This window comes from Pyrenophora tritici-repentis, chromosome 9 (genome assembly GCF_003171515.1).
Source record: "Pyrenophora tritici-repentis strain M4 chromosome 9, whole genome shotgun sequence".
Classification (NCBI taxonomy): domain Eukaryota; kingdom Fungi; phylum Ascomycota; class Dothideomycetes; order Pleosporales; family Pleosporaceae; genus Pyrenophora; species Pyrenophora tritici-repentis.
The window spans coordinates 282,809-299,886 of record NC_089398.1 but is presented as its reverse complement, the minus strand read 5'-3'; the positions used below and the strand labels follow the sequence as shown (position 1 = coordinate 299,886).

General features: G+C 49.6%; 5 protein-coding genes across 5 annotated transcripts; 4 read left to right on the top strand and 1 right to left on the bottom strand.

Moving 5' to 3' along the window:
• Positions 1-863: 863 nt before the first annotated feature.
• On the top strand, positions 864-3,071 carry PtrM4_144830 (Atrophin-1 multi-domain protein; the record flags this gene model as incomplete). Its single annotated transcript, XM_001942171.2, has 1 exon — positions 864-3,071. The coding sequence occupies one exon, from the start codon at positions 864-866 to the stop codon at positions 3,069-3,071; it is 2,208 nt and encodes a 735-aa protein (XP_001942206.2).
• A 2,407-nt stretch (positions 3,072-5,478) lies between these two features.
• PtrM4_144820 (SBP domain containing protein) lies at positions 5,479-5,784 on the top strand (the record flags this gene model as incomplete). Its single annotated transcript, XM_001942172.2, has 2 exons — positions 5,479-5,616; positions 5,713-5,784. 2 exons carry the CDS (start codon positions 5,479-5,481, stop codon positions 5,782-5,784), a joined length of 210 nt encoding a protein of 69 aa, XP_001942207.1.
• A 5,584-nt stretch (positions 5,785-11,368) lies between these two features.
• Positions 11,369-12,310, top strand: PtrM4_144810 (ARA1, Aldo-keto reductase, related to diketogulonate reductase; the record flags this gene model as incomplete). The annotated part of the gene is made up of 3 exons (XM_066109779.1): positions 11,369-11,696; positions 11,736-11,932; positions 11,969-12,310. 3 exons carry the CDS (start codon positions 11,369-11,371, stop codon positions 12,308-12,310), a joined length of 867 nt encoding a protein of 288 aa, XP_065959762.1.
• A 1,181-nt stretch (positions 12,311-13,491) lies between these two features.
• Positions 13,492-15,144, top strand: PtrM4_144800 (uncharacterized protein; the record flags this gene model as incomplete). Its single annotated transcript, XM_066109778.1, has 1 exon — positions 13,492-15,144. The coding sequence occupies one exon, from the start codon at positions 13,492-13,494 to the stop codon at positions 15,142-15,144; it is 1,653 nt and encodes a 550-aa protein (XP_065959761.1).
• A 220-nt stretch (positions 15,145-15,364) lies between these two features.
• On the bottom strand, positions 15,365-16,482 carry PtrM4_144790 (CN-hydrolase domain containing protein; the record flags this gene model as incomplete). Its single annotated transcript, XM_001942174.1, has 2 exons — positions 15,365-16,246; positions 16,318-16,482. The coding sequence occupies 2 exons, from the start codon at positions 16,480-16,482 to the stop codon at positions 15,365-15,367; spliced, it is 1,047 nt and encodes a 348-aa protein (XP_001942209.1).
• Between the last annotated feature and the right edge of the window lie 596 nt (positions 16,483-17,078).

Here is a 17,078-nt window from a genome sequence, read left to right as displayed (position 1 = left end):
CAGCCTCTTGTAAGCAGTCATCAAGACTCTATTCACCGTCTGCGGGGTTTGCGATAGCTCGTGGGCTTGTCTTGGCTTAACGTGCCCTAATGGTAGGGGCGGCTATCACGACGCTGCAGCTCGCTCGCCTTACCGCCGATGCTCGGTGGCTTAAGCCCCAACCCACAACAACGCTGAATCCATCAGTCGGTATATTGCGGAATGGTGTCGCATTGACATTCTCCTACCCCAAACCCCGTACTCCAAAAACTGTCGGATCCTTGCTCACAACATGTATACGGTACTGTCAAAGAGAACATGTCGCCTCATTTGGAAAGAAAAGCTTTGTTGGTTGTCGCGCTCGAAATAGATCGTCAACTTGCAGCGGGCCGCCAGCTCGTAGTCACACGCATCGGCTGCCCGAACGCAGGGCGCGCACACCCTGTTGACGAATCGGAGCCCAGTACACGTCTGCTTTCATCTCATACTAACGTGGCAAGGATTGAAGCGAGTATCCAGCGTTGGCGCTTACAGCAAAAGACAGCCAACCACCTAAAATATAACCGCCGCTCATCAACACACGGATACCGCCGACGTCTAAAACCCTTCTGATTGGTTCTATCTGACCACCACCCGGCTGCGGGGCCTACATTCCTGCACGAGAAATCCCTCTACCGCTATTGCCCTTGATGTATGCGATGGCTCTCCTTCTGGCTCGCGCACCTTGTATGCCGTCTTATAGTCTCTATCCCCACATTACCCGAGCGCTCTGGTCGTGCTCCTGGTGTTACTGTTTAGAGTCTTTGTTCGTTTCTACACAGCCGGCATCTGTTTCGTTTGGTCCCAACTAGTCAAACCTTCAAGAGTAGGGACTGGATATTATCATGGCTGGACCAGCACTTCAATTATTTCCCCCACCAAGGGCTCCAAGACTACCAAGCCCTAACAGGAGACCATCTCCACGCCTAAAAACTGCTACACCAGACCCTCTAGCAACAGATAGTGCGACTAGCACAAGACCGCCAGCTGACTTTCACGAACTCGTCATACAAGTCAATTCAGTACCTGTATCGCCGTCTAATCCAATGGCTCCTCCACCAGCTATCGCACCACCGCCCAGAGCACATGTATCCACCAGGGCAGCTACACCAACTGGTCGACCTCATTTCTCTCCACCCCCACAACAAGCGCCTTCTCCTCAACTTGATCGACAAGAAAGCTTCTACCGCGATAATGACAAGCAACACACGTCTCCAGATCCAAATCGCGCAGTCTCTCCTGCTTTCTCGGAAGCACAGACTCTGGTACGGGCGAATAGTTCAGCTACCCGGGTACGCAGTTTCTCGCCGGTAGAGGAGATACCAATGCGGTCAATGTTTCCAATCTACGACCCTACTGTCCCTCTTTCGCGCCAGCCATATCAACCTACACAAGCATCACCAACTCAGCTACCGCGGGCACAAATCAGCCGCTCGCCATACTCCGAGTCATATGTGCCACACAACAACGTCCGATTGACTACCTCGTCCGCTCCTCCACCAGCGAAACCCTTCTTTACGCCATCAAGTCTTTTGGACAACCTCTGGTTAGCTACAAATGGTCAAGAAGAGCCTGAAGTGCAGCTCTACACGTTAAGGATGCATCGCGCAACAGCAGCCAATCCTACCATCACGTTTGGTACTACACCCTCGCTGCCATTCTACTCCATGGCACAGTCGAATCTTGCAGGCGACTACGAGATTCCTAGCATAATGAATGAGCTTCTTATTCAGCGACACCACCCCACTCAACCGCGAGTACTACCCATCGCTCAGCTGGATCTTATCGCTCCTCCTTCCCTCGACACTGGATCCTTTAATCCTGCACAGCAAAACGAGACAACCCTCCTTACCACCATATACCCAAAGCTTGCCGCGCTTCAGGCACTTGATGCAGCGGCCAACTCTCCCGCCGCCTCGCGTCTAGCCTTGTCGGATCCCGGCGCGCAGTCACCAGCTGCACAACGACTTGCCGAAGATGTCCTAGCAGGAACCGCGCAACGCGAATGCTGTGCTCTGGCCTGGACTCAGGATAACCCCCAACAACAAGCGAATCCATGGGCGGCGCACCTGCCTTCGGAGGGGTCATACCAATTACACCACCCCACTCTCGGTAACTTTCCCATCTCCCTCGAAGGCGACTGCTCCGTCATCAACCAGCCGTCCACACGGCCCGTGACGGCGTTTTACGGCCACAACATGCCGCTTACAGCACAAGCCACGGGTCGCAAACCTGCGTGTATCACGGTGCTAAACCCATATGTTCTCTCGCCCACTACACCTAGGACTAATGCTTTTTCACCGCTGCCGCCCCCGCCACGCCTCGATGGTACAAATCGTCCCACGTCCATGACGCCCTCTGAGATGTCCGTCACTCAACTGCCCACCAACCCCGACGCCATCGCCGACGACGCGATGCTCGCCCGCCTCGACTTTACCAATGACGCTCTCACGCTCAACCTTGGCGCTTTAACTCGTTTCGGCAATCCGTTTCTCGTCGACGTGGTTGCTTCGGCCTTGCTTGCTGTCGCTATTGCTGAAGCTACACGTGGGCGTAAGGCCCGCAACAACCAGGAGACTTTTGAAGCGCCACCGCCTAGTTTCACACTCACCCACCAAAAAGAAGACACAGCGAAGGCGTTTAAAGATTCCTTCGTCGAGGGCTTCCACGGTGGTGGTGGGAAACCCGTCAGACCACCGCTTTCGAGCAAGGGGCTGCGGAAATTCGCGAATAGCTTTCGTAGTACGACGACCACGACCACAACGCCAACAACGCGGGGCAGTGAATCCACAAGTCGCAAACCCAGTTTCGATAAAGATATCGAGCTTGGTGAGTGGTATGGTCAGGATAAGTATTCGTCGTCGTCGTCTGAGAAGAAGAAGACCAAAGCTGACGATGGCGATGGGGAGGAGAGGAAGCTACCGTTCGTAGCGAGAACACTGATTGCGGTTATTAGCCTCGCGTTTAGGACGGTAGTGTGGGTTGTGAGAATCTTTTTTAAGATTGTGTCGGGCGTTGTTGTTATGGTTTGTAGGAATGCGGGGAAGTTGTAGGCGAGGAGGTGGATTTCTTGTTTTTCTTTTGACTTAGATTTGGGGCGTGTTTGGGGGGTTGGGGTTGGGGTTGCATGATACCACTCTTTTACGAAACTAAACGCACAATGATGGGGTTACATTCGCTGGATATGGCTGGTTTTGCGATATTGGCGTTTGTGATGTTGGTGTCGTGGTAATAAGGTTGTTGTTGTTGAGGTTAATTCCAATATTCTTTTCGGATTGATATGTTTTGCATGTTTTATCAATAGAGCGGACTTGTTGGTGTTGTATATTGTGATGTTGATACATCTTTTATCCACTCTCGCGACATTTAATTACATCTACGTGTCTTGCTAGGCTTTTAGATATTCTGTTTTGTTTTCTATAGTCGTATGGAGGCATGGTGTACGTCACGTATATTCGTAGATACAAGGAAGAAATGTAGGGCTATAGAGGGTTATGGTAGGTAGGGTAAGCCAGAGGTGGGAGGTGAGGTGGGAGAGGCGAGGTAGGAGGTCAGAGGTGAGGGATGGGGGATGGGGGATAAGGTATGAAGGAACGAGCTTGACTGGTGGAAGTGGTATAGTTGGCACTTTGTCATCTGCGGATATTGTTTTCCGCCTCTTCGTTGCATCTATCAAGGGCGCTGTGGTTTCCTAAAAAGAGGGTAGAAGAAAATGACTAGCAATTCCGCGGAGAAAATAAGTCGAAGCTGCATCATATACGCACCCGCCTTGAAGCACAGATGCTGTCAGATGTCTAACTGTGCCGGTACGCTTAACCTAGTTACGCAATTATTGCGACGGAAGAAGCCGGCTAGCTAGTTACCAAGATTAGCTTTCTACTTCGGCGCCTAATGAATCCCATGTTCATCCGCTCCTTCTCTCTCAACATGCCACGAACTAGTCTTAGACTCTCAATAGTCTCTAGACTCCGCAACAATCAATTCAATCCGGTCACTCTCCTAGACCCACTTACCTATCTAGGTAGGGCTTAAACTCCTATAGGTAACTACTAGGCTTAAAGCGGTAATCAATCAATCCAATCTGAACCTTCTAGGACCCACTTAATTGATTGTTGCGGACTGTGATAGTCTCACCACGGTTGCACAACCGTCTTCATCGCGAACTGCGAACTAGAGACGCTCCACCCGCTTACGTGGTAACGTGAACGCGTAATGCGACCCAGTCAAAGTAGTGACGAAGTAGCGCAAAGGCTACCGGAAGAAGAAATATGGAGGCGTGGAAGCTAATGCTCAGTGCCGGTGCTGGGCTAGATCGTCGGATCTAAACTGCATGAGGCTGCTCAGGTACAGCAATGACGGCTTTGGGTAGATCTAGCGAGGAAGCGTGGGATGCCTTGTACGCGGCGTAGGTTAGTGCATTAGGTACCAGTGATTGAAAACGTGATGATGATCGCTTGAGCTTTGAACAAGGGAGAATGAGACAGCATGATAGCCTAGCGAAGTCGGAATAAGATAATTCCTGTTGTCGGCATAGTTCTCTTTTTACTGGGATGTGTTACCAGCAGACTCCGCAACAATCAATCGATTGACATGATTGATTCCTATATAGGTTAAAGAATTACTTCATTAGGCAGCCTTTAACCTAGATAGGAATCAATCATGCCGATCCGATTGATTGTTGCGGAGTCTGGTTACCAGCATGTCAAACAGTTTCGCTGGCTGTTGGTTAGATCCCTAACTAGATCTAAGTTTTTTCTCGCTCTGACTTAGGGCATTTAAAGTTAGGCCTCCCGCGCCAGGCCTCCCGCCGGACAGGCCAAGTAAAGCTTCCCCAGAAGCCAAGGACGCCTCTCCCAGCGGTAGGCTGACGTCGACATCGGATGGGACTCCGAAGAATATACGTATCCAGTGACGGAGGAAATCGATAGCATGAAAATCAGAAATTCCATTACTGTTAGCCGCAAGGATGAAGATGGTCATCCAGTAAAGGAAATTATCCCTTACAGAGTCGGATGAGAACTGCATCATCCACCAAAACATCAAAGGGAGTGACATCAATCCATGCCCCCCGGCAATGAATCTTAGATGCCCACGGGAGGAAAATTGCAGATCGCATCAAAACGTCGCCGAGGTTCAGCGTCACTGCGAATGAGGATCGGCTTTCATGCCGGCCTTGGACGCCTTGTATCCGTACTACAACTCCGACTAGAGGCGCAAGAATCTGAAAACTAGACACCGCAGAAGTGGGGGGCAAAAATGCTCGGACAACACCGCGGTTCATGCAACAGGCGGCCTTGAGACGATCTACAGCGACGGCGATTGCCATGACGTGCGCTGATCACTCTGGCCATGTATAAAGCCAGTTGTCGAGCCCTTCTCTTGTAGCATCATCAACTCACTCTCACACACACTCAAACACCATCACCCAAACATCCTCCAAACACAACTTCTACAGCAATCATGCAGTTCACCACCATCATCACCGCTCTTTTCCTCGCCACCACCGCCGTGGCTTGCCCCAACGGCCCATACAGGACTGGATCCAGCTGCGATCAGACATGCGCTGGAGCCCAGCGATGCGGCGACGACAACTACGTCGTAAGTTTCGCCATGCCTATGTCCCATCTCCCCATTGTCGCCCACACAAATGTGGCAATACCACACTTAGCCAAGCGTTTTTGCTAACTCCCATAGATCCAATGCGTCAACAACGTCTGGACCCGAAAGCAGCACTGTGAACACTGCAAGTTCGGTGCCTGCGCTTAAACGCCCGAGTGCTGGATGGCGGCGGCGGCGGCAGTCAATAAATGAACATTTGCAAGTTTGGCAATCTGGAAGTCGCATCGCATCCAACATGCGCGGTTCAGTGACGGTTAGGAAATGTCTAGCTGGTATTGAACTCTTGTAACACCATTTGATTAGAAAGGTCAATACATCTTGTTGCCTCAATGTTGATTGTGTGCGATTTGCTAGTGAATGTACTCACATGATAAAACATGGTCTGTTGTTTTGGTATTAAGCTCATTTTGCGACACTGTCTCACTCGAGTGATCATGGAGCTGAGGTATACTTTTGCCTGCGTTATGGGAGGGGAACTAAGCCCTGTGGGAGAAGCTTTGTCTCATCGTGTTGTCCGCCCCAAAATGATCTTTTATAATGATGGTGTTGAGTTGCTCGCCTTTGGATTTTACTGCGCTTGGCTGGTGTGATATACTTTACACATCTTCAAGAGCAATGCTATGATAAGAGCAGCATTGTTTCCCTCATGCAGAAAAGTATGCATGTTACCACAAAAGTCTAACCTCCGAGTATGCCACCAGATCTGAAGGCGAGGGGAAACCAGACTAGCAAGCTACGTGATTCTATTGCAATGGTGGTTTTGAACGAATCCGGGGGAGATATCGATGCGGTGAAACAGAAGCCTAGCGCGGTAGTGTAGGAGATGAAGTCCAAGGGCCGTTTAAACGGAATAGCAATCTCAATATCGAGGATCCTACTGTTTTCTCCATACGTTGTTATCACATTCGGTCAATGATCGAGAGTCAACGCCATCACCCAATCCTTGCCAACTATTTTCGGGTGTCTGGGCATTTCCTCCTTACATAGATTTTTTTGCGCATTCGACCGTGTGCTTACATGTCCAGAAAATGATAAGAAGAAGTATTGGTAGTGCATTGTGTCAATGTTAGAGGTAACATTGTGTCGGCCATAGGGCTTATCCCTTGGCTCCTCCTTAGGCAACCAGGCAGCCACCCATTTACCCGCTTGTACCTTTACGCCCTAGCTGCTTCACTCCCTCTTCCCACTGCGTATATAGACCTCTTTCCAATAGCTCTAATACGACATGATTCTCCCCAACCTTGACGCTTGACACATTGGAATAGAGAGGGCTTGTTTATAGTGAAATAGGGCTAATGTTGAAGGATCCAGCAGACTAGGAGGAAATAGATCGATTTAAGTACTCCGCTTGGCGGCTGGACGTCTGCAGTTTTGCGTATCTACGAAGATAATCTCTCGCCTATTCTGGAGTGTAATACGAGCTTACGAAAGGCATTGATTGGGCGGAGGCGTGAATGTCTGCAATGATTTTTTCGCGTTTTCAAGGGAAGTCTATAGGTCTCACTGAGAACGTGTTGAGGAGCTCCACTGTGTCTGCGGGCCAAGAAGATGTCATGACGGACGCGACTGTCGTAGACGCCGACGACGACGACGTGGCGGAGCTACCGGATGTGGCCAACTCATCAAATGACGCACGACGGAGAGACCGTGTTCTAGAGCTTGGCTATATTAAGAAAAGTAGCCTCATGAATGTCTACATATACGAGGGTGGCAGTGCAAGGGTGTGGGTACAACATAGGATTTAAAAAGGTCTGCCGAGTAAAATACTTAGCAGGTACAATCTATACAGGCTAGATAGGGTCTATGCCTAGAATCTTTTATAACAAGCGGTGGCCCTTTTAGGCGATTAAACAATGCCTAGATACCTAGTCGGCGGTAATTTTGTGCAGAAGTAAGCGCGGTTGCGTCTGCGATGCTAGCTCCGATCGTGGCGATGACGCAAGTACATTATCATCTTACTATGATCGCTTCGGATTCCCGTATGTGACCTAACAATAATCTAGACTCTAAATGTACTTATTCTAGATCTATTAAATTTTTCAAATTTTCAGAGGCATAATGCGCTCACGATGTCGCGTTATGTACTACTGCTCTAACTAAAACATCATCTTTACAGTGCATTTTGTGCCGCTTAGCTAGGCGGAAAGTCCTATAGAATCCTCGCCTACTGTAGCGGCCGGAGAAAATTGCGGGCAGTATTTGAGGATGGCCAGTGTCGTCGTACGTATGCTTTCGCGAGCATCGTGATCATGCAAAGGACATGTGTGTAATGTGTCATTCGAAAAGTTTCGCCAAGTAGAGCTTGGCAAGTACAATCAATATAGGCTACATATGGGCTTTGCGTGGGATGTCATGTGATAGATCAGGTCTTGGACTGATGTGAGGCCGATCGCGTCAGCACTGTTGCAGGGGCCTGAGCGTCTCCCGAGTTCTCGGAAGGTGGCGCGTTATCCTGGACTTGAGCCTCACTAAACTCGCTTTATAGTGTTTGGCCTCTCTAGCGATTCTCTAACATCGCTCTAGTACTAGCTATATTAGCGGAATTAACGGTTAAGTCGTTTAATGTGCGGATTGCGCAGTTAATATTTAACTATGTGGGCAGCTCTTTAGAAGGTAGTTTAGACTTACCTTCCCTTAGCAGGATTAAGGGATGTAATCGACGAGGGCCCAGAGAGGCTGACGTCGGGATAATAGCATGCATCGGCACTCTTTCCTATTGGAACGTGCCCAAGACGATACATGATTCGGTCGGAGATTTGTAGTACGTACGTACAGTACCTAAGCTCCTATGTAGGATCGAGGCTGTGCATGCATTTTGTAGCATTGAGAGATAGGATGTGTACATATCGAAAATATTGGTAATTGTCTGTTAGGCATATGCCACAGTTTAGGGTCTCTCCTGCGTGTGTACACGCCGAAAACTAACAATTGTGTTGTAGATATATGTCACAGTTTAAAGTCTCTCCTGCTTTGCTACTACAGTCGCAAGTTACCTTCAGTATTGGCGCTGATTATTACTAGATTGCCTAGAAATAATCGTAAAAGGCCCTAAGCGATGACGGTGATAGGCGGTAAGACCGTAAAAGGCTCGGCAAAGCCTTTCATTAGGGAGAACAGTGATATATAAGTATTCCTAATAACTTCAGGGAATTCCATCTTCACCCAACAAAGTCACCACTCTAGTCCTCTACCCACCGAACATCTATAGTCTCGCCACCCCGCCGAATTTCTACAAACTACTACTCCCTACCTATTACAATGTAAGCCTACCACCCTAAAGAAGCTTCTATAACCACCTATACTAAACTATTATCTAGGCGTCTCGCAGCTATCACCGCTCTTCTCGTCGCCCCCCTCCTGGTCGCCGCCAGGACGAAGGATTTCACCTGTGCCATCTACTACGACCACGAGCTTACTCAAGATGCTGCTACCAATAATGCCATCAATCATGTCCGCGACGCGATCGCTGCGAGCATATGTTACAATCAAGGCGGTGATCGCATTTCTCCAGCGGACACCGGCGTAGTAAACGGGCGGCTGCCGAACGTGTGCAGTCTCTGTCGGAACCTTGATGCAGGAGCTCGAGCCAACATTGAAGAATCACACCCGGACCGAGCCGGTGGACCGTTGGTGACCTATACATACAGATGTGGAGAGTTTGCGCCTGGGTCGTGCCAATACAGCTAGGTGGACTGACAAGAAGAACGGATCGGGCGATGTTTGTCAGGAACGTTAGTAGCGATAATGTATAATAGAATCAATCTATCCTACTACTAACATATCACCTATATTTGCGTCACTGTCACGGTTCACCATCTCTAGTTGCTATACCTTGCAGTCTATTTTTGTTCTTGGGAAATAACTCGCATACACTATTTGCCGCCTTGCGATACAAACTATTTTTGATCTTTGGATTTTCCACATGTGTAAACTGTTCACGCACCGCGATAGGACATCATCTCATAATCAAGGCGTTAGGATGGTGGCGTACAATAAGCGCAAAGCTGAGCGTACATCTAAACCTTTGACATGAACCGTCTAATGCTAGTTCAGTCGCGGTCTAGAAATATTCCTTAATCATGTCCCCCTCTAAGTGCTAGGACACGCGCAGTATCGTAGAGCAATGGCGAGTACTCTTTGAAGCCGCAGCATAAACCGCATGGCTCGTCAATGAAATATAAAACACTGTTTGCAGATAAATGCATTGAATATCAGCAGAATACTAAGAACGTTATGCCAGGTTGTACGCCTACAAGTGCCCGAAGACTGTCAAGCAAGTCAACGCATCTATTCGACTCTTTAATAATAGTCCTGGAATCGATTAAATAGTTAATATGCTTTTGGAGAATGAGCGCGTCGTGTGCAAACGTGCTCCTTAGTACTTCGTGGAGGATTAGGTCGAAATATGTACCTTTCGGCATTTCCTTTGAAGTCTAAATTTCTACTTCCTACTCGCAATCGACTAGAACGTCTATCACGAAAACAATCGACAAGGCCTGCGAACAAAGCTACCTTAGTCCCGAAGTGGCTGCAGAATTAGCTACTAGAACTAGTTTTTTGAAACTCTGCGTGAGATAGCCAAGTCCTTATCCAGCGTATTCCGAATACCGAAAAACATAGCTGACTCACAGGCGACTAGAATATTGGCAGTGGAGGTCAAGAGTTGCAAGGCGTTGCTGCGCTCGCGCTCGCATTTCTCCTAGCTGTTCGCGATTAGCGAACAAATAAGCAATCGCCTGCGGGACTTAATGTGAGCAGAAACCGCCGACTACAGAGGGCTATGGCGGTCTTTGGGAGACAGATCGCATTGTAACTACTCCGCATATTGGTGCCGCGACATGTTAGACAACGAATCTGATGCTTATACTTTCAGCTCATGAGGTAATCTTTTAGACTCGTTTCGAAATCTTGTCACGACTGACTATGGGAATCATTCGTTCTTCCCTATAGTACTAAATGATTGCTATTTGTTTGTTGATGTTAGCTAGGTGAAGGTAAACAGGCATTGAAACTGCAGCAAGATCTTCGACACACTCGTCCCTCATGACACTAAAGACTGTTGCACACGAGTCTGCATCTAGGAAATTGTCTTTGAGGAAATTTAACGATGAGCTGCAAATATACAAAATTTGGTATGGCTACGTGCTTGTAGTCGGCAATCGCTAGATTGCCCTCCTCATCTACTCCAAGGCCATCTGGCTCTCTGTCCCATACAGTCTAAACACTAAGGTATTTATTAAGATCTATCTATCACATCCCGCTATAGGGATATCGACTACCTAAAGTGTCTGGCAGAGGAGTACACTGGTCCTTCAAGAAATATGTTTTGGAAAGGTCACGAGAAGTGTCATTCCGAGTCGCAATTTTTGCGTTACTGATTTGCACGGGTGAAGGTCGCCGCGCTAGGCCAAGTCAGCACTCAAGCACGCAAAGGTGCGACTCATGAAGTATCCCGGGGCTGTCATACGACTTACCACGCGTTTAGTACCTAGGTAGCCATTGCGCCTGCGGTTCCTGTGGAGCCGTCCTCCGGTAATTACCTATTTCCGACATCTTCCTCCGTCCTCACGTACAAGGACAAAGTAATGGAAATGGAAATGGAAATCAGTGATATATCTTGCCCAAGTGGCTACATGTTTGAGCTCAGTCGCGACATCGAGTTCATCATCCCATTGCATTGACTTCCATCCATCTTCAATTTATCGCCATCAAGTTCGCCGCCAATGTGTCCATGCCTACATACTTCACACTCAACACAGGTGCGCAGATTATCGGCTTCGGCACATGGCAAGCAAAATGTGGAGAGGTTGAGCGTGCGGTGGAAATAGTCCTCAAGATAAGCTATCGCCACATCGGCTGCGCCGTCATCTACGGGGTTGAAGCCGAACTGCGCGACGGCATCAGAAGAAGCGGCGTTCCTCATTCTAACATCTTCCTGACTAGTAGTTTATGGAACATCAAGCCTGCACAAGGTGATGTAGAGGGTGCACTAGACAAGTCGCTCCAGGATCACGTCATCGAATATCTCGGATCTATTCTTCATGCACTGGCAGGTGTCTGTTCAGAGTTCCGCATGGCATACTAACAATACAATGGAGCCTTCAACGGAAAGCCAGGTAAATGGTCTCCTTTGCGCGAAAGCGGCGTCTTCGATCTCGTAGACATTGACTCTGCCACCGCCTACAAGGCCATGAAGACATTTCTGCCCACTGGAAAAATCTGCGCCATTGGCGTCTCCAACTTCATGATTAGTCACTTGAACGACTTGCTTTCCAAGACTGACGTGGTGTCTGCCGTGAACCCAATCTGAACACATCCCTACCTCCAACAGCCCGCTCTCTTCAAGAGTAAAGGGATCCTTGTCGGGGAAGCTTACTCGCCTCTTGGCAACAACCCAACAGACGAGCCGCGTACTGTAGCCGATAAGCTTGTGGGTGTTCTGGGTCGCAGATTAGGTTTGGACGGCGGTCTAGGTCTCGCCAGTTGGGGTATTCAGCGTGGCACCGTGGTTCTACCCAAGAGCTTTACCTCAAGCCGAATCAAGAGCAACATGCAAGTCAAGGAACTGCCACCGGACGCGTTCGATCAATTGGGCAAGTTAGAGAGACACAAGCGATTCAATGTACAATCGCGATGGGGTAATGATATCTTTGAGGAGCTTGGTGATGAGTAGGCCCAGAAGATCGCGCAGGATTACTACGCTGAAAAGAACAAGACGAAGCTCGCAGTATAGATAGTGCCAAGGTCAATAATTCGCTTAGCCACTTGCGGCCTAACTCTAGCAAGGTATGTACCTCTTCTCACCAGGTACGACTATTACCCCACAATAAAAGGTTTGCAATGCGAAGGCACAATGCTCGTCAGCCTCAACAAAGTGACGCATGAATCTATACTACAGTATGCCCTGTAATATCATACCAAAGAGAAAAAGCAAGGGCAAGAAAACTATATCGTCAGATCGGCACCGCTCAAGCCAAGAAAAGCTAGTACCTCCGACAAAATGCTGCGGGAGGTCAGTGAGTTCGAGTTCGGGCTAGAGTAGTCAAAGTAGAACTGATCCGGTCACATCCGCATAACCTGCCCTCAGTTCAATTATACAGTACCTAGACCCTCTCCCCGTACTCCAAAACACGAAAAACGAAATACCCTCTCCAACTCATCCATGAAACATAACATGATAAGAGCAGGCATTGCTTCGCTAAGGGCCGTAATATCTCCGTCCGCCAACTAGCATAACGGCTTTCTCGGAGAATATTTAGTGGGAAACTACACACTTGGAGAGTAAGCAAGGAGGGAGGACCGTGCGTGCAAATAGATTAACTACCGGTCCTCCCGTTCTTGGGTCCGGGGGTTGGGGATACGGATGACCCCTGACTAAATACTACATACCCTGCAATAGCAGAAGTGCGTCATAGATCGTGGGTCCGATCTGGTGGATGGGACTGGGCGTTGGCCTGAATCGTAGGTATGTTGGCGTGCGAGTCACGCTGGTTCGTCCGGAAAGCGGGATTGAGGGTGTTTGATGTAGATTAGAGTACTGTGTGCTCTTCAATGTACAATCCAATGGCACTTTCACTTACATGGTAGCCCGCTTGTAGAAAAAACTGGGTATCAAGTGTGAATGGTATGATGTTACAACGGGCTCCAGCCTAGTCAGTGAACCCTCTAGTATCTCAATCACGTGCACAAGAGTACCTTGCGGGACGGTATGCGATGCCGGAGCGGGGGTCAAAACAAACATTGAACTAATAACTCATGCGTTAACGTACCTCACGGGCGAGTGGGCCACACGGGCGAGTGGGCCACTCCGCTAAGACCCCACCAAAACATACTGTTACCTACAGTACTTTCACAATGAGCCAACAACAAAACAATCTACCAGCTTTAAAAGAGGCTCGATTACAGCTTGCTCTCAAGGCTATCGAACGCGACGCGACGCTGTCGCAGAGACGCGCTGCAGCTATCTACAACGTATCTCGAGTAACTCTTGGGCGCCGACGCGCTGGAATACCTCTTCGGAGCGATTGTACGCCTAACTCAATGAACCTCCTTAAGACAGAGGAGGATGTAATTGTCCAGCATATCCTTGACCTCGACGCGCGAGGATTTCCGCCCCGACTTGCTGCTGTGCAGGATATGGCTAATTCTTTGTTGGCTGAGCGCCACCGCGACCCTGTTGGTCAGAACTGGGCTGCAACCTTCGTCAAACGTCGCCCTGAGCTTAAGGTCAAATTCAATCGCAAGTATGACTACAAGCGAGCCCTCTGTGAGGATCCTGAGGTTATACAAGGCTGGTTCCGACTTGTGGAGAACACAAAGGCCAAGTACGGTATCCTTGATGAGGACACCCACAACTTTGACGAGTCTGGCTTCATGATGGGCATGATATCAACTGGAGCAGTAGTCACAGGCTCTGAGCGTCGAGGACGACCAAAGAGCGTTCAGCAGGGCAATCGCGAGTGGGCTACAGTGATCCAGGGTATCAACGCGACTGGGTGGGCAATCCCACCTTTTATCATCTTCAAAGGCAAGAACCACCTCTCTGCCTGGTACAAGGAAGATAACCTACCTCGCGACTGGGTTATTGCAGTCTCTGAGAACGGCTGGACAACAAACAAGCTTGGTCTAGAGTGGTTAAAGCACTTTGACGCTCACACAAAGAAGAGGACTGTAGGAAACTATCGTCTGCTTATTATCGACGGCCACGAGAGCCACGACTCGCTCGATTTCCAGCAGTACTGCAAGGATCACAACATTATTACTCTCTGCATGCCTCCTCACTCGTCGCACCTACTACAGCCTCTTGATGTGGGGTGTTTCTCGCCTTTGAAGACAGCGTATGGCCGCCAAGCCGAGGATCTAATGCGCAACAAGATCACCCATATCACTAAACTAGAGTTCCTACCGTGCTTTAAAGGCGCTTTTGACGCTGCGATTACAAAGGCCAATATACAAGGAAGCTTTCGAGGCGCTGGCTTAGTCCCATTTAATCCAGAGGCTGTGATATCGACGCTTGACGTGCGGCTGCGCACTCCACTGCTACCTACCGTCGAGGACGGTCCCTGGCAGTCGCAAACTCCAAGCAATACCCTAGAACTTGGGTCGCAATCAAAGCTGATTCAAGAGAGGATTCGAAGACATGTAGATAGCTCACCTACGTATATGGTTGAGGCGATCAAAAGCCTGTCAAAAGGTGCAGAGATGATAGCGCATTCTCTGGTGTTAATGACCAAGCGCAACGCTGAGCTCCAAGCCGCCAACGAGGCCTCAAGTAAGCGTAGATCATATAAAAGGAAGCGCTTACAGCAGCAAGGGACCTTAACAATTGATGAGGGCGTGCGACTGACGACTCTTAAGGAGTTTGGGGCATGTAGTGATAGGAAGAAGGCGAAGAAGAGAGTGCGCGTTGAGGCAGGCGAGCCTAGCCAACGACGCTGTGGACGCTGCGGCGAGGCAGGACATAATATGCGCACATGTAGGCAAGAAGCAGCGATAGATTCTGAGTAGAATAGCCTATTACGATTTCTATTTACTATCTTTGACGGTGCTATATAGTCGTGTACAGTCGTGGTTTTAATGGGGTCTTAGCGCAGGTGGCCCACTCGCCCGTGTGGCCCACTCGCCCGTTAGGTACGTTATCTATCTACATACTCAGATAACCTGGTCGATGGTTGCATCAGCGCGCGATATAAGTCGGCCCGTTCCTAGTCACACAGTATGTACCAAATCAAACCGTACCTTTCTGAGACTGATCAACATTCTCAGTCTCCACTTTCTTATCATCCGCACGTACTATCTTGAAGCGGTCCGTCTTCTCGTCCGCCCAGTGCGGTCGCGGATCAAAGCCGAACTGCAAAATCTCCGGGCGCTGGTAGTGTCCCGCTGCATCAATCCATACTTTGACAGCGCCCAAGTCTGCCAGGTCAATCTCGCCTTGGACCAGCTTCTCTTCTCCGCCCGTGTGCGGACCGGCGATGTAGGAGCAGAAAGGGTGGAGAATGGAGGACCAACCCCCACCAGCGGAGATGAGGTCTTGTTTTCCGAGGTTCTTCTCCATCCAGTCGAGGCACAATTGGTCGACATAGTCGGAGGCCGTGATGACGAAGACCTGGGCGGTCAAAGCGTGAGCTTTCATGAGTCCCTCAATCTGCGCGTTAGCGACGGGCTCGAAACTGGAAAGCGTCGACAAGGCTGGCCACGCTCCAGCATGAATATGTTGGTTCTGCGTGATGAGAGCCTGGCGCGCACCGTTCATGGTATGCTCCCAGCAGGCCAGACCCCCGAGGTTGTAACCAAGCGAGAGGGGCCAGGTGCGTAATGTGCTTCCGTTACCCTGAGCCCAAACCATGCGCTCGACAAACGTGGGTTGCAGCTTGCGATGAACCCCGAGGATAGTGCCGTCGCTATCGATGATGACTTGCGAGTTGAATAGCGTATGGCCGTTAGCGATACGCTCCGAGATACCCAGGTTAATCGCTATTCCAGTCCGGCGGCAGGCATCTTGGATTGCACTGACGTCCTCGCCATTGGGCTCCACTACTACGCTCTCCTCTGCGTACTTGGCTATAGCCGCTACCTGCTTGAGGGGTGGGTAGGCTTCAGTCCAGTACTATGGTAACGGTTAGCACTAGTGCTCCAACGTGCAGGATGTCGACAGCCGAGATAATGTAGGGTACATACGGGGTAGCCGGGGATGAACGTTTCTGGGAACACTAGAAGTTTGATATCTTCCTTCGCAGCCTGCTCGATGAGCTGAACGGTCTTCTTGATGGTAGCTGCTTTGTCCATGAAGATAGGTGCAGCATGGGCAGCAGCCACCTTGAACTTTGTTTCTTTTGGCGCCATCTTTTTCTCGTTTTTTTTTTAAAAAAAATGTCGATATTATGGAGTTTAAGCGAATTGTATATTTCAGCGCAAGGCTTTGTATCTGTTGTTGAGAATATGACGGACAGGAAAGTTGTCGCGGCCCCAGGTTTCATAGTTGGTGGACCCCGCTACCAGTGATCGAAAACGGCAAACGCTCCGGCATGTCGTTTATCTCCCGCCGTTGTCGTAACTTGGTAGGCCCGAAAACACACGTCTTGTATAGGCCCGATGGCGTTGTCGTTAGTAGGCCCGATGGCGTTGTCGTTAGTAGGCCCGATGGCGTTGTCGTTAGTAGGCCCGATGGCGTTGTCGTTAGTAGGCCCGACGGCTACGATGTTTGCATCCCCAAACGAAAGATTGCCCAGCACAATCAATCTCTCCTGTCTCTCTTATTCTTGCCCAACAACGTGTGCATTAGGCCCGACGGACAAGTCTTTTGCATCCCCATACGAAGTGCCCAGCGCGATTGTCTGGTGTGATAGGTCGGTACCTTGCCCGTCATGTTCCATGTGAGCATGTACATGCACATAACCAGGTAGTGAACGCGAACTGCGCCCGTCTCCTGAACTGGCATC